Source organism: Lolium rigidum, chromosome 3 (assembly GCF_022539505.1).
Source record: "Lolium rigidum isolate FL_2022 chromosome 3, APGP_CSIRO_Lrig_0.1, whole genome shotgun sequence".
Lineage (NCBI taxonomy): Eukaryota > Viridiplantae > Streptophyta > Magnoliopsida > Poales > Poaceae > Lolium > Lolium rigidum.
In genome coordinates, this window is record NC_061510.1 from 23329445 (window position 1) to 23345892 (window position 16448).

The 16448-nt window shown below is 42.8% G+C and overlaps 1 protein-coding gene across 1 annotated transcript; it reads right to left on the minus strand.

Moving 5' to 3' along the window:
- Positions 1-598: 598 nt before the first annotated feature.
- Positions 599-2090, minus strand: LOC124695111. Its single transcript, XM_047228000.1, has 3 exons — positions 1955-2090; positions 1318-1488; positions 599-968 (listed from the first exon to the last, which is right to left on the minus strand). The coding sequence occupies exons 1-3, from the start codon at positions 2042-2044 to the stop codon at positions 885-887; spliced, it is 345 nt and encodes a 114-aa protein (XP_047083956.1). The 5' UTR covers positions 2045-2090; the 3' UTR covers positions 599-884.
- Between the last annotated feature and the right edge of the window lie 14358 nt (positions 2091-16448).

Here is a 16448-nt window from a genome sequence, read left to right on the forward strand (position 1 = left end):
GGGATCCTCCAATGCTAAAGACAGCTTAACAGGTTGTGCACATTAAACAAAAAGCTAGTGATCATTACAGCAGGACCTGAAGCAGTTCTTCAAGATTAGATTGAAATAGCGTCTGGAATATATATCAAACTACTGTTCACATGGGCTATGGAATTCCTGCCAGAACCTTGGTCCATCGCGGACAGGCTCTGCACGGGCATCATGGTTTGGCACTGACAAGGAAACTTCAGCTAGCGGAGAACAACAAAGAGCATTCTCCTGTAGATGAATGAAAGGCTATACAATAAAAAAAAAGTTGCCGTTGATGGCGCACCTGACGGTGGATCATCATCGTACCAGAGGAATATGAACTGTCCTTCAGGAGCCACTGTGGATAAGGATCTTCTAATGCTAAAGACAGAGCTTAATAGATTGTGCACAGCGAATGAAAAGCTAGTGAGTGTTGCATCAGTACCTAAAGCAGTTCCAGATTTGATTGAAATAGTACCAAGTAACATCTAACAAACTACTGTTCATGTGAGCTATGGAATTCCTGCCAATAACTTCATCGTGGAACAGGCTCTGCACGGCATCATACATGTCAGTGCCAAACCATGAATGACTAGAAACAATAAGAGACCTGCTTAACTCTGATGTCACAAATTTACACAGATACTGATACAACAGTTTGAATGCCCTCCCCAAGAAATCAGAGCAAGCAACTCTTTGATCACAATTACAATCTAGGTTGTGGATCTAAACTCAGATGTTAAGGTTCAGATAGTGGATGGGCTGAGACCAATGCACAAACTATGGTCGAACATTGGCACTGCAATAGGATGGGTAAATGTCCCACTGGAAACAGAGCTAAAGCATAACCACACCAAGAGTTCAGCACATTCCAATCAATCAGAGTTCTGTTTCTTCTCAATGCTTGATTTGCTGAGGATAAACACACCAAGAATGATCAGACTGGCACCTCCAAACCACTGCATGGGCATAGGTCCAAATTAAAAGGTTGAGCGCAGCTAAATTAAGTCATTAAATCTGTTAAACTCGAGCAACATTATGGACAAAGTCAGTAGGTGGTACTACTCCATGATGTAGCAAAATTAGGCCATCAATTTTATCTTCATTCTCAACACTGACTTTTCTTTTACAGTGTGGATACTCCTACCCCTATTCCTATTGAGCAAGAAGTAAGTAAGGTGCTAAATCAACTTAAGAGAGCTATTTAAATGACAAAGACCATAAACCAACAGAAGTAAAACGTAAAGCTTCCTCAGCATACACTACTGCTAGTCTGCTAATGCAGAAAATGAAGAATTGACAAATTACCTTAGAAGGCAGTGGCTCCTGAAACAGGAAATACCCTGCAAGACCGGACGAGATGAAGTTTGCGGCGAAGTTGGTGACTGTTGCCTGGAGTGACGAGAGAGCTTTGAGGCTGTTGACGTAGCACCCCCACATCGTCACGTTGAAAAGTATCACCATGCCGTATTTCAGCAACTGTGAATAGCAAGATCATAGTTAGCGACAGAGTCATTGCCAAGTGCCAACCCTGTTTTCCAAAGCAGGCCGTTCCAGGCTTCCAGCACACAGGTAGGTGAAACTAGACCCTTTCAAGTGCTGATATCAAGCTATCTTACCTTTCATGGTATGGTAGTCAAAGCTAATGAGTGATTTCTTCATTTGTCGAGTAAGAGTAGTAGTTTCAATATGGAATAAGTCGCGATTTCAACATGAATCCGGTCTTGATTTTAAGTTTTAGTAACAGTTAAAGTCACAGAATCACGTCTAACGTAAGTCCGAAAACTGGTAACTCGGGACGGCTAAATTAAGGATTCATGTACACGAACGGACCATTGGAAACTAGCAGTACGTAGGCAGGAGCTACCTAATTGAGTTGCAAAATCGCAGGTAAGAGGCGAGACAGTTGAGATCGGAGGGAAAGTAGAGAGGCTCGGTTCGGTACCGTGGGGGCGAAGAACTTGGCGGATATGGCGGCGAGCGCGGCGTTGAGGCCCGCCGCGAGGGCCCAGGCGTACCCGCCTCCGCTCGCCATCGGAGGTCGCCTCGTCCTCGCCGGAGATCCAACCCCCGATGCGTCCGTAGTGGTCGCCGACGGGCGGAATGTAAAGGCTGTGGGCCTCAGGGGAGACGCATATGGGCCGGGCAGGGCTGGAAGTGAGTCATACGCAACTTTTTTGGCGGACGTTAGCCCATCAACGGGAGGCTCCTATTTCCCGCTCGCTGCGGGGAAAACCCTGGGAAATCCTATTCATCACCCGCGGGTGGTTTTTTAGTTTTTTCAAAAGCTGATCTTTTTGAACCGATTTTTAAAATTATTTCAGTTTTGTTTAAATTTAAATATTATCAAAATTTGAATATTTTTCAGATTGGAACAACTTTTAAAATTGGAACAAATTTTAAATTGAAACAAATTTTAAATTGGAACAAATTTTCAAAATTTATTATTTTTTATATATGAACAAATTTTGAATTTGTACATTTTTAAAATTTCAACAACTTTTAAATTTAAACAATTTTCGAATTTGAATAATTTTTATATTTGAACAATTTTGAATTTGAAAAAATATCATATTCAAACAAATTTCTTATTTGAATAATTTTTATACTTGAATAATTTTCGAATTTGAACAATTTTTATACTTGAACAATTTTCGCATTTGATCAATTTTTATACTTGAACAATTTTCGAATTTCGAATTTTCTCAAATATTTAAGATAGAACATTTTACATTTAAAAATATATTTAAATTTAAAAAATTAAATCTTAAGAACGAAAAAAGAAACATAAAATAAAAAAGAAATAGAAAAGAAATAGAAATAGAAAAAAAGAAACAGAAAATAAAAAGAAACGGAAAAGGAAAAAAACAAAAAAAATAAGAACTGGGCCGACCAGGCTGGCCAATACCGCGCGCGGGGGTGTGCGGCGTGCGGTAGCCACCGACCTGGTCGGTATATAGGATTTGCCACAAACCATCACCCGACGTGGTAGGCCTCTGGTTTTCCCGGTTTTTGTCGAGTTTTTTTCTAGTTTTTCTTGGGTTTCGGTTTTCTTTCGATTTTTCTTCGATTTTTTCGATACAAATTTTAAAGTGGAGCAAATTTTAAGAAAATTTCAAATTCGAAGAAATTTCAAAGTAAGCAAATTTTTAATCTGAGCAAATTACAAATCTGAGCAAATTTCAAATTTGGGAAATTTTTTAAATCTAAGCAAATTTTGAATCTTAGCAAATTTGAAATCTAAGCAATTTTCTAATATAAGAAAATTTCAACTCTGAGCAAATTTCAATTCTAAATAAATTTCGAATTTGGGAAGTTTTGAAACAACCGAACTAATGGACCAGGCCCATTAAAGGTTTCTCCTTAGCGATGGTTATAAACCATCGCTAAGGGGTGATGGTTAGCTGCTCCCGAAAACCCTATTTATCGCTGCATTGCGGGAGCGAATACTCCCGTACGCTAGCCGAGAACGAGCTGGGTTGAGGCCCATTCTATGTGTGTTTCGGTATTTTTCGGTTTTAGTTCATTTTTTCTTGTCCTTCTTCGGTGGTTCATTTGGTTTTCTGTCGTTTTTCATTTTCTAGTTTTTCCCTTTTTATAATTTTTATTGAAAATTCTGTTTTTAGTATTTTTTTTAACACTTTTTAACTTTGTGTGTATTTTCTAATTTGAACGTTTTTCAAAATTTCAAATTTGAACAATTTTCTCATTTTGGACAATTTTTTGAAAATAAAGATTAGACGATTTTCAAATTTTAGCGGCGTTCTCGGAGCCTACGACGACTTCTGGGACGAGTGTCGGAGATAGGTTCACCGTTTTAGCGGTAACAGTTACAAATAGTACACTAATAGAGCGGAGGCCGAAAACAGATATGCGCACGATCTAGCGGGAGAGAGGAGGGAGCGAAGGAGAAACCGGATGAAGACCCCTTTCATCATGATGATGCTTATCGTGACTGCAGATCTCTTCTATGTGATGGTAGTTTAGATGATCGACCTTGTAACGTGACGACAACTCTGCTACTCAATCTCAAGACCGTAACTTGCCTAATATTTAAATTCTGTGATCGCTATTTCAAATTCAGAGGCTAATGTGATGAACTATGATAATTGGGATCGTGCTATGACTGTTTTGCTACTGATACAATCAATATTGTCTATGTATACTGTATTGCAATCTTGATATGTTGTGTTGTATTGTGTAACCTGTACAAATACCAGAAAATCAAATTAAATTTGAGTGTTTGAATTATTAGCTGCGGCGCACCTAATTGAACATCAGTGGAGCACTACTCACTATAGCAGTGACATACCTTCAAACATATCGGTGACGCACGCCTAAAAAATAGCAGCGTCTCACCCTCAAAGATAGCAGTGACACATCCCTAAAGATAGCAATGGCGCACCCCTAAACATTAAACGTTAGCAGTGACGCACCAGTATGCTTAACAGTGGCGATGGTACTTGGATTACCAGTGGGTAGTTAGGAGTGGCGTGATAGCAGTGACGCATCCTGATGCACCACTCATGGCCATTAGGGGTGCGTCACTAATTGCCCATTTTCTATTAGTGTGAGGAGAAATAATCTAGTTGCAGATGCACAATTACGAGAGCACTGTCCGTTCCGTTTTTCCATGTTCGGGGTTTGGATGTTCAGAGACGTGGCTTCAAAAAGTCCAGTTCGATGCTCTTAGACTTGCTCGTCGAGCTTAGCTTCGCTTGTGGTTGTCTTATCTTTGTGTGTGTGGTTGGGTCCTTTTTTTTTTGATAACTTACACCTCTTATTCAGTGGAGATAAGTGTTACATCTGAAACCAAGAGAGGTATAATCACAGCAGGAGGTTCATCTATCCAGACATTTTGAATTGAACCATTTGCTAACCTAGCTAATTCATGAGCTACGTACAATTCATCTCGCAGGGGCTGCATTCAAACTGAATTTTCACAAACTCCATCGACAAGCGATAGCAGTCATCAAATATTGCGGCTGCAATGCCATGCGATTGAGCTCCATGTAACATTGTGGTCACCACCTCTGAACAGTCGGATGTAACAATCATACGATTGCACCCCAAAGTTTCAGCTAGCATGAGTCCTTGCTTTAGAGCGTGGGCTTCCGCCGAAAATACATCTTGGACAAAGTTCACCCTGTAGTGGCCTGAAGTCGATCCTCATCGAACCCAGCATCAATATTAAGTTTGACATGGTCTGGATGTAGCTTTACCCAGCCACCCGCCTGGGTTTTGCTTTCGCAGAACTAGCAGAACAGTAGTTAGCTGACAATACTGTAATTGCCATGGCCGATTTTCTAGCAGACTGCAATTTCTCGCCATGCACTGGTTGCGTCCCTTTTGTAAGCCGGGTGCGGCACTTTTTTGTATCCTCCGCCTCTAAGGACATTATTAATTTAGCATCTGGCTCTGACCTATTATGTAAATAAAATTATGCCGCAGCAGAAGTTGATATTCTTTGGTTCGTATGTCAATCAGTAGGCCTTTTATCGTATCCGGAGTGAAAGTAGTTACTAGTATTTTTCTTTCTTTTGTCAACGACCTTCAACTGCGTGTGTAATGTTTACAGAATTGTCTTGAAAAGAGAACAATCCCGTTCCCGTCGCTGTACATGTGACGGGCAGTGTAATTTGTACTTAGAATTTCACTGTTGCTTTTGCTGCGAACAGGGCCGGGCCGACAAAATCCGAGGCCCTGTGCGAACCTCTAAAATGGGCCCTACCTCTTCATAGAGAAATGCAACTAATGAATAATGTTCGAACTAAAGAAAAGAACTACTCTTGGCATCCTAAATTCTCGTGATAAGACCGTCTTAAAAATTATTTTAAAAGAGAACATACAGTTTCAAAATACAATCAGACCTGGTGGTCCAAAAGAAAACTTCTAATAGGGTTTCTAACTTGTTTAAGACCTGAACTCAACTTTGTTTCAAGTGTAGGTATAACTTGATTTATACATGGAGCTTGTACGAGTTTTATTCAATACTAAAAAATGATAATCAAGTATTTGCATCATTGGCATCAATCGAAATAGAAACAACTTATCTAAATTTATTCAATGCTAACAGTATGAACAATTAAGTATTTGCATCTGTCAGAATAGAATTTTTTTTAAGAGGAAACATATAGTTTCATAACCCAATCGGACCCGGTGGTCCAACAACATGCATCAATTAGATTTTATAACATTTTTGAGAACTGGACTAAAAGTTTGTTTCAAGTGTAGGTATAACGTGATTTATACATGCATCTTGTCCGAGTTTTATTCAATGCTTAAAAATATATAATCAAGTATTTGCATCATTGGCATCAATCGAAATAGAAAATGCTTGTCTAAATTTATTCAATGCTAACAAAATATTGGCATCTACCAGAATAAAAAAAAAATATAGAAGAAAAGAATAAAGAAAATGCTGCAGCTGCCGCCCACGATAATCGACCTTGCAACTCTTCTTAGCAAGGTTGGTACGCTTAACTACAAAACCAATTGGTCAGCCATCGTTTTGTGTATAGTGGTTATGAAGTACACGTAATATAAATAAATTTAGAAAGATTGGGCCCCCAAAAATTTGGGGCCCTGTACGGCCGCACGGCTCGCACTCCTGTGGGCCCGGGTCTGGCTGCGAAGGAAATATATTGGTATTTTTTCTGAATTCCCATTCCAGAACTCTACACCATACGATATTGTTCAATAAGAAGTTATCTTCACTTCCATTCCAAAGCATAGCATCTGAGCAAATCACTTCGTAATTAAGTACTGCGTCTCATTCTCAAAATTGTTCGGTGGAGGCAAGATTTTCTACACCACTCTCAATCTCACGTTTATGCCTCACATTCATTTCGTGGTCAACTTAATCGATGCTTGGGTCCAAATGCCCAGTTGAGCTTCCTTAGAATATTTACGTAGTTAGCATCACTCTGCAGTAAAAATAAACGGGGTGGCCACCATCATGATCTAGTCTAGCATATACGGTGCAAGTGGACTGGAAGAGTTCACACTATCTCAACTACCATGATTTTTTCTAGTCGTGGATAAAGGAGTATTTTGCTCTGATTTGACCAACTAAATAGCTCAACTACCATGCATGACTCTTTCTAGTCGTGGACAAAGGAGTACTCCGCTCTAATCCGACCAGTTAAATAGCCCTAGACTTGCAAGTTGTAACAGGTCAAGGTTGATTTCTCATCTCGGAGATAAGTGTATTCCTCCTAACCTCTGCACTCTAATAGTGTTTTGCTGGCGGGCAAAGATAAATATGGTCAGTCCACCAACTTTCTGGCCTCACGGGTGCATCAAGCCTGTAGCTGACGTGCATGAAGCTGGGCGAACGAGCGTGACAAGTCCATACTTTATTCAGTGGAGGAAGACAAGCAAGCGCTGGGGGTAGGCAGGGGTCCAGATGAACGAGCCGCTATTTCCTTGAGCGCCGATGCCAAACTAGGTCCTCTTTGCCATCCGCAAGCACCCAACAACTCCGACGTCGAAACATAAACCCAGTTTTTCTTAAGCACCTACATAAGCACACCTATGTCATAGATGGCGATAGGAAGATGCTTTGTGACCTGGAGCTACTCTCTCCTTAATAATATCTCCAACAGATGACGTGTATTTGTAAGAAAAAAACTATCACATATATATGAATATATCACATTGAACCAAAATACAGGCTCCAACAGGTGATGGAGATGCAAAAAAGGACAAATCTTTTATTTTACATCGTGCTGTATGAATTGCCATATGTGATGCGTATGTAGTGGAGGCACGGTCGTCATTGAGCCATGAGCGGCTTTACTATTGCCTACATGTGTTTGTTAAACTACGTTGTTTGTCTATGTCAAACTATGTTGTTTGTCTATGTGTGTTTGTCGAGCTTCGCATATGTTTGTGTCTATGTTAAACTATGCCATGCTTGAATTTGATGATATGTGTGTGATGAAAATATTAGGATCAAAATTCGTATGTTTGCAATCATGAAATGTACATCACCAAGGACAATGATGTATTTTACATCACCTGGAATTGCATAGGATCAATCTGAACCCCAAAACGAAGATTGTGGTCTCGATGGCGCGCTATTTCGCGAAACGCTATGTGCTTGTGGTAGGGTAGGTTTTTAGGGTATATAAGGGAGTCTGCGAAGGGAGGAGGGATGCGATGTTCGAGGGCCAAACGGGCCATGTTGGCGCGCCCAGGGAAGGGGGCATGCCACCCATGCTCTATTGGGCCACGTGGCCCCTCTCGTGTGATCCAAAGCTCCAGATCCCTTCTTTTGGTGAAAAAACTTCCGTGATGTTTTTCTCTGATTTTATTTCTTGCGAAAACAGATAGAAAGATGACTTTTGCTAAAAACAATGTCACATTTAGCAGTTTTATCCAAATATGATAAGATTCCGGAGCAAATCTTTGAGCAAAGTGCTTGAAAAAGTAGATACATTTGAGATGTATCAGCATCCAAACACGCTCATTCTCCAACACCTCCACCCCCTCCTGGCCCGCCTCCCACCCCTATGAATCGTTGTTGTCGCCTCCCCGTGCCCGATCTCTTCCTGCCCACCCATAAATCGCCACCGTAGCCACCACCAACACCTCTGCCATCTCCCATCACGGTTTTTCCGGAACTTCTGTCGCTATCAACAGTTTCAACGTCGGCCACCGCCCACAAGGTGTTTGGTGGATTGCCACGATGGACATCGGCGATGAGATCATGGTGCATCTATTCATGCAGGAGGAAGCCAATGCCACCTCCGAGCAGAAACACCAACTGCTAATGTTGACCAACCTTCTCTGCCTTCGACATCACGTACCCGTCGTCCCTCCGCGTGGCGGTTCGTGGGTTGGGATGGTGCTAAGGACCGACCTTGTCAAGCCGGCGCACTATTGCTTGACTTCGACTACTTCACCGATAACACAACACATATGTCGAAGGATTTTTGGCGCTGATTTAGGATGAAAAATGATATGTTCATGAAGATTGTGTTCGGCATCAGGGATTATGACACATACTTCATGTGCAAGAAAAACTACACTATCTGTTCATGAATTCTTGTATCAATAATTTAATTTGTATGTTTGAACTATTTTGTGAAATAATATGTGTGTTTAAACACTGTAATATTGTTTAAACTATCGTTTCAAACTATGAAAATGTTGTAATTTGATGAAAAAATATCATTTTTTGGGGACCGTCCGTATAGGACGTGTGGTGTGGGACAATCATCCCGCTGCTGTCGGAGCTGCGGGACAGCTGTGTCGGTGTTGCTGTCAGCTACTATATGGAGCGCGCTGGTGGAGATGCTGTTAGGACATGAGCAATGTGGGCAACATCTTACCACTGTCCCATGATGTCACGCAAAATCAGTAAGACTAGCATGTGCAATTGCGACTGTCTATGTTGGAGCGTTGGTCATGCCCTTACAAGTTCAGCAAGGGCGTACTTTCAAATGCGCGCACACCTTCTTCCAAGTTAATCGAAGTGAAATATAGAGGTAAGCTAAGAAAGTGAAAGTACAAATGCACTAAAATTCAAGGTACAAATACACTATAACCCTATGAAGTACTCTTTGGAAGTATAAAAAGAGTTTGTCTGAACCTATCAATATGTCAAATAGTTTCGAAGATCTCGACGCGACGAATGCAACCTTAAATACGGTTCGCAATTTGGATGAACGATATTTAAGATTCTTTTTTAAAATTTTGTTTGTCTTAATAAAATTAGACCATCTTCAAGGGAGGACCGCGTAAAGATATTTCGTGTCACTTGGTATCCGTGCGACCTAAATACGAGGCCTAACGATAACCCTCAAACGGACAACTGTTAGTTTTTTGGTTCGCACAACCACAATTTCAGACCAAATTTGGGTACGGTTTGCGGTGAGAATAGATAGCATGGGTGTGGTCTCTGCCATGAGATGTGGCCCACCAAATTTATTCTAAACTCGTGTGATTTTGTGATTTTTGGTGTGCTTAAAATATAAGTAATTTTGCATTGTAAATTTGCATGGTAGTAGTGTACATCATTGGCTACACGTGAATATTTTTTTTCAACATTTTCTGAACACTTTTTTATTTTTCAAAATTGAGGATTACCATTGGCCCTGCAGACTTCCCAAACGAACAACTACTTATCTATTTTTTATGCGCACGTCAATCGCAAACAGACCAAACCAAACAATCTTTATCTGAAATATTACCCTCCGTTGGAGATGGACTTGCGGTTGGTGAAGTGACCGAGTCCTCCCGGTGCATACGCATATGCGTGCGCTCAACTCTGCGAGTAAACTGTTCTCGAAAAGAAAACTCTACAAGTTAACTGTTCTCAAGAAGAAAACTCTGCCAGAAGACGTATATTTAAGCCCTGGAGATGCCGACGTTCTTGACAAGAAGATGTCTCTTTCGTGTGTGCCCGGGAGTTAGGTGAGTTGACTAGGTAATGCAGTGACTTTGAGGAAAATGTTTGTTATCAAATTCTGTTGAATAATCGTCTTGAAGAAGTATAATCTACCAGTGATGTTACTTGTGGTTTTCTCATCCACGCTAAGATATATGTTGTTGATCAATCGGTTTGGTGGGAGAGTAAACCAATCAAATTGGCTCCTACTTACTTCCGAAGAAGACCCGCCGTTTGTCGCACCTGGCAATGATCCATTGACCTCGCTGAAGGGACAAACAATCCAGTCAGCACAAGCGAGCCCAGTTCACAAGGGACCGGCCGGCCGAGTCTTCTGAAATCTACTAAGTCAAAAGATCGCTGAAGGGGATCGAATGAGAATCCAGCTCAACTCTGTGTGCCTCGCTATCTCAGCTCAACTCTGTGTGCTAGCCAGTCGCCGGCCTCCTCCGCTCACGGCGCACTGGCTTCATCCCAATTATTGTTGAATGCTAATCCAGCCGTAAAAGAAGATTCACACAACTCTCTTTATTGGGGTAGAGCCAACCTTTGCTTCATGTGCAGGGAACCACGGATTTGGTGGCTCAGTTGGAAGAAACAAGATAAATCAAAGGCTGAAAAAAATAGAAAGAGCGGTGTTGTGAGGATAAGAAAGTGTGGGCTGAATTTCCATCACACTTTCTTATCCTCGAAAAATACGCTCTACTATTAGTCCAATACATAGTTTCAGGCAGTTTTTCCATATGCCCTAAAACTAAGCAATAAAAACTAATCAATACATTCTATAAATTACTAAACTGAGTCCTGTGATTTTCACTATTACTCGAGTTAAATCGTCCTTTGATTTTCATTATTACACATTTAAATTTGAGGAAATGCGTCTATTCCACCGCCCGTGTTGTGGGGCTGACCACCGGTGGTACCATGTCAATGATTCAATGAGCCATTAGAGGCTAACTAGCCATAAGATGGCTAGGAGAGAAGGGGTACAAATCCAACAACCTTTGTGGGCCAGGGAAAGGTGTTTCCTGGCCGGCTGCTTCCCAAGCCGGCTGGCAAAAAGTTCACGGACATGGATGGGTTCGCAGTGACTATCACCCACGACGTCAATGATCACCAGCGACTAGACAGCCACGCCGCTGACTGCGGCCAGTACGCCGCTACAAGGGTGGCAGCGCTGCATTGTGGCGCACAATGCCACCTACGCCCCTGACGCCAGGCTAATGTGGCAACAAGACGGTGTAACCGACATGCCCCGTGTCGGTCCCAACCAGCTCGAAGGACGCGGACCACAGGCTAGCTTTGGCCTTTCTCTCTCCCCTTTCCAATGTACCTTGGGCGCCACCCATATAAGGTGATCCAGGGATATCCTTGCGGGGGGATCGACCACTCTTGCTCCAAAGAGCTCTCTGCCATCCACAGTAGCTTCTTCCCCACAAGGGATACAACTCAAGAAACACCGCTGTACTCTATTTACATGTACACATCCTTGTAGGAGTAGGAGATTTACCGCCACCGGAGGACCCTGAACATGGGTACGTCCCTATGTGTTATGTGCCTAATCTCACATCCGGAATCCATCGTTAGTCCAATAGGCTCCACTCATCTCTCTTAGCCATCCCATGGCTACTGCCGTCAGAAAACAATGACAACCCACGTTGCCAACCCTAGGTTGTTCGTGCTTTGGGGTTGACAACAGGGTTGGGGTGATAACATGGTGTTGTTCGTGCTTCCCCGTTTGAGCACCGGGAAACCCTAGATCCAATTATTGGATCAGGCAGCAATGGAGCATGTGTGTCGTTCCCTCCATAAAAGTGTCATCTAGGTTGTTCTAGGGGTCCCTAGTGCACCAATTCGAGTCTTTGTTGGCCATCACTCAGAGTGTCATCTTTCGAGGCACTATATACACTGTCGCTGACGAGGGATTAACTTGTCAATGCCTACAGATTGTAGACTTAGGGTTTCGTGGAAATAGAGGGAAAGTAGAACTCGAATGTTGTCAGACGAACAAAGGCGTGTAACTCGAAATAATACGGTGGTTAGGGTTTCACAATAATGGATCTCCTCTTCGTCCTCGGCCTCGCCTTTATATAGGAGGCGAAGCCGAGGCTTTTCGTGTCGTAAAAGTACACATACATCGGGCCGGACTAGGCCTTTCCATATATTATTACAATTTTTCGTATTTTGACTAGATTTCCTTAATCCGCACGTCCTTATCTTCATGGGCCTTCAAACCTTCGGATCCGTGGGCCTCAAACTACTTTAACCAGGGGCTCATACATAACATACTCATTAGCCATACCCATGACAGTCGCCGACACTTCTTGGTCGACGCCTCCATTGGCGACAATGTACATAGCGCCCCGAAAGACCACACTCTGAGCGACGACCAACAATGACTTGTGTCATCCGGGGGTTGGAGTCAGCCTACGGAGTTGCCTTCTTTGGCCATGACGTGGTCTTGATACTCAGTGTATCATATCCTCGAGACCAAGGCGAGTTCTTGCCGTTCGGCTGGTGAGGGTTGTGTTGTATACCATGTGGCATGTGTTTTTATCGTGTTGCCTGCTTTGCATTGTGCCGACCGTCTTGTCCTCTTCTTATATGAAATTTGATGCACCTTCATAGGATGTATCCTCGAAAAAACATTTATAATTGATGCCCTGTTTGATTTATCCATTACTCCATGTCCTTTGGCGTCGACTATTAAATGGTATCAATTTTATTTAATCTGATGTCATAGGTTATGTGCTAGTGTCATGGTGCATCAAATTTGGGGATGTTGTTTCAGGTTATAACGATTACCCTACAAACATAATAAAAAGGTATTTTCTCTATATGAAATTAATTGATTCGGTTTTATCTAGATACTGAAATGTGATACATGCCTATTTTCATCGACCCTAAGGTGCCAAACTATTGTCTCTACCTTACCCCTGGGGATCCTTGACCTATGTGGTCTCTTCTTTTCTTGAGCCTCTCTACAAATCTCACCGTCAGCCTCCCACTCCCACGTCATCGGCGGCCATGGTGGCCGGAGGTGAGTGGGAGGGGGACTTGGCTCTTCGTAGTTATAGGTTTGCTTTTCCTTAGCATTCCTCATGCAAATAAATGGGTGCCTAGATCCGGGTCCTCCTCAATCCTTTCTCAATCTCCTCTCGCTCAAGAACTAGAGGGAATGGAGATGGGTTGGTGGTGGATCTTATGTCAGGACCTTTCGGCCTAACCCATGTCGGCGTGCAGCTTTGGAGGCGGCCGCTCCCACTTCCCCCCTTTTCTCTTCTTTCAATAAAGATGGAGCCTGAATTTTTGTGGTCCTATTCGTCTTGGATGCCGAGGTGGTGGAGGGAGGGATAAGGTGCAAGGTTTGGATGTGGATCTTGGTGGTTTCTGAGATCTATTGGTGATGGTTGTTCTACTTATGATGCTCTCGTTGGTGGTGTAATTGGTGGAGGGATTTTGCCCAACTCTCGACCTGAGCACCAGGGAGATCATGCTCCAGGAGTTTCTGGGAGAGCATCAGCAGGCACCTACAACAACAACAGTTGTCTTGCCCTGCTTCTTAGGGCCGATGGGCGGCCCTTCTCAACACCATCGTGTTGGTTATTCATCAACCCCATGCATGATGCCGATGCCTTTCAGCTGCTATATCCTAGCGTTTCGCGGCGTCCCTGTCCCAAGTGGTTCATCTGTGACGGTGGTGATGCTAGCCAGAAGATCGAGCGGAGCACTCTGTTGTGGTGGAGAAGGACCGGACCATGTTCTTCATTATGTCCCGGGTCTTTTTTTGTAAGAGTGTAGGTAATGGTTGCGATTTCACTTTACTTTTGGGCCTCGTTGTAATTTGTAGCCCACCGCGTGAATGAATGCAGTACCCAGGTCCTTTGGGACCTTTTCCTATTCAAAAAAGGTAAAACACTTTCCATCTCAATGTAACCATTTGTTAACTACAAAATAAAAAAAGGACTCTTCCCCATGGTATTTGCGTAAAAAAAGTACTAGTCTCGTAAAAGAGCAGATTCTTGTCATGTAAAAAACATATAAAGCACTTTTATTTGGAGAATACCGTGAGCCATAGTAAAAAAAAACATAGAGTTATAATCAGCACGAGCTGCCAAAATCATACTCCCTAAAATGTTTTAGATTTGTCTAAAGTTAAATGTATGTTGACAATATTTAGTGCAAATGAATATATCTAAATTTACACAAATGCAAGACATTGTTTTATGAAGAAAGAGAGTACAAAACACTTTTTTTTTTTGAAATAGAGAGTATAAAACACTTGGTTTTGCTGAAGTGCACAAATGCACAGGGAACTAAATATTCTGTTCGTTCCAAGTAACTTAATTTTAAATGGGAGGTAGTATGGTGGGAGGTAGTCTGGACTATTCTGGAGGTGTGGGCTTGGAAGGATGGAGCTGGCACGTTACATAAAAAAACTTACGAAACGTCTAATTAATTATGTTTTACATAAGACCTAATTTGTAAATATTTTTGAGGCAAATCTCTACTATTAAGAGCAAACTGGTGAATGCCTGGTGTCACATTTTCAGGATGGACAATAATACCCCCCTCCCCACTATGCCTGGTGTCACACCTTCACCTATTTACAAACAAATACCACCGCAGTTATCCTAACTTTCCTAAAATCTCACGCTGAACAGAAAACTGCCATGCAAAACAGATATCGCAAAAATGCCTCCATGCAAAACGCAATACAGCAGCTGCAACAGTATGACCCAAATCTTCTCAAATATCCCGGCCGTATCCAAGCATCAAATTAACTAACCCATCTCCTGACCATGATGACGAACCTCTGCCCTCTGGCACCTTATCTCCCACTCTCCCGATATCTGAACATGTAGTTCGTGGCCACCGTCATGCCCTCTCATCGCGTCAAGCAGGAAGATCTCGGTAGGCACCAGCCACCCCAGACCCCCCACTACAACTCGAACGTACATGGCGATCAGGAAGATGAACGACTTCATCACCCTGCTTCGGCGGCCATGTTGATGCCGATCAGCACATGCGACGCGAGCATCTTCGCGTCGCCGGTGAGGAAGAGCATCCGGTGGCCGAACCGGCTGACGCGAGCATGTTCGCCGATGACGCCCGTGACCACCACGAATATGAGAAACTCCCTCTGGAGTACTGCCCATGCCGCCCGTTGAGTTGATCCATGTCCACCTGCGCTAGAAGAAGGGTATCGCTACGGCGCCCATCGCCAGCTACCTTGTGCGGCTACCTGGGTACCGCCTGACACGCCACCGTGATCGTGGAGCGCGGATAGGACGGGGCGGAAGACCGGTTCGGCTTCGAGCCAGCCGTGCCACGGCAACGGGAATAATCTCGTGGTCGGCCACGGCGAGCGTAGCGGCGCGAAGGAGGACGACTCCATGCCGGCCGCTTCGGGCAATTTTACACTCGCGTGCATTTGGCCCATCTTTCTTTCACAGCCGGTAAAGTACATTTATTTTTTGGATGATCCTAGGAATTTTTTAGTAGTCTTAGCTTAATTTGTATAACTTGCACCGTATTTGCATGTAATTACACGATATAATTGTGAGGTGAACAGCTTGTGAAAATATTAGAACCCTGCTAAATATTAGTACTCCTTAAGTATATCAGTTTAAGTACAATTGCCGTCTGGGCGCCTGGTGTTGGTTGTATCTGTAGTTTTTTTTCAATTAAATGTCGTAAAAGTCCTTTACCGTAGAATGCAACCAAAGAAAACTTTGTTCAGATCTTGTGAGTGTTGTCTTTGCATGACATTAAGAGATGAATGAAATGAGGTGTAGGCCCAGTATGCACACTCTCTGCATCTCCTAAATGACCTGATATATAATTCAGAAGTTAAGATCCTAGAGTTAATAGACAAGTTAATTAATTTTATATTGGTCTATGTAGCGTCCAGTTATTATGCAGATCCGTGCATGTCCAAAGAAGGCAGCCAAATGATACAGTCCATTGCCATGTACACTTCATGACTTCAATCTTGTGTAGCCCAGTACAAGGACAAGGGCAAAATGGTCACACCAAATCT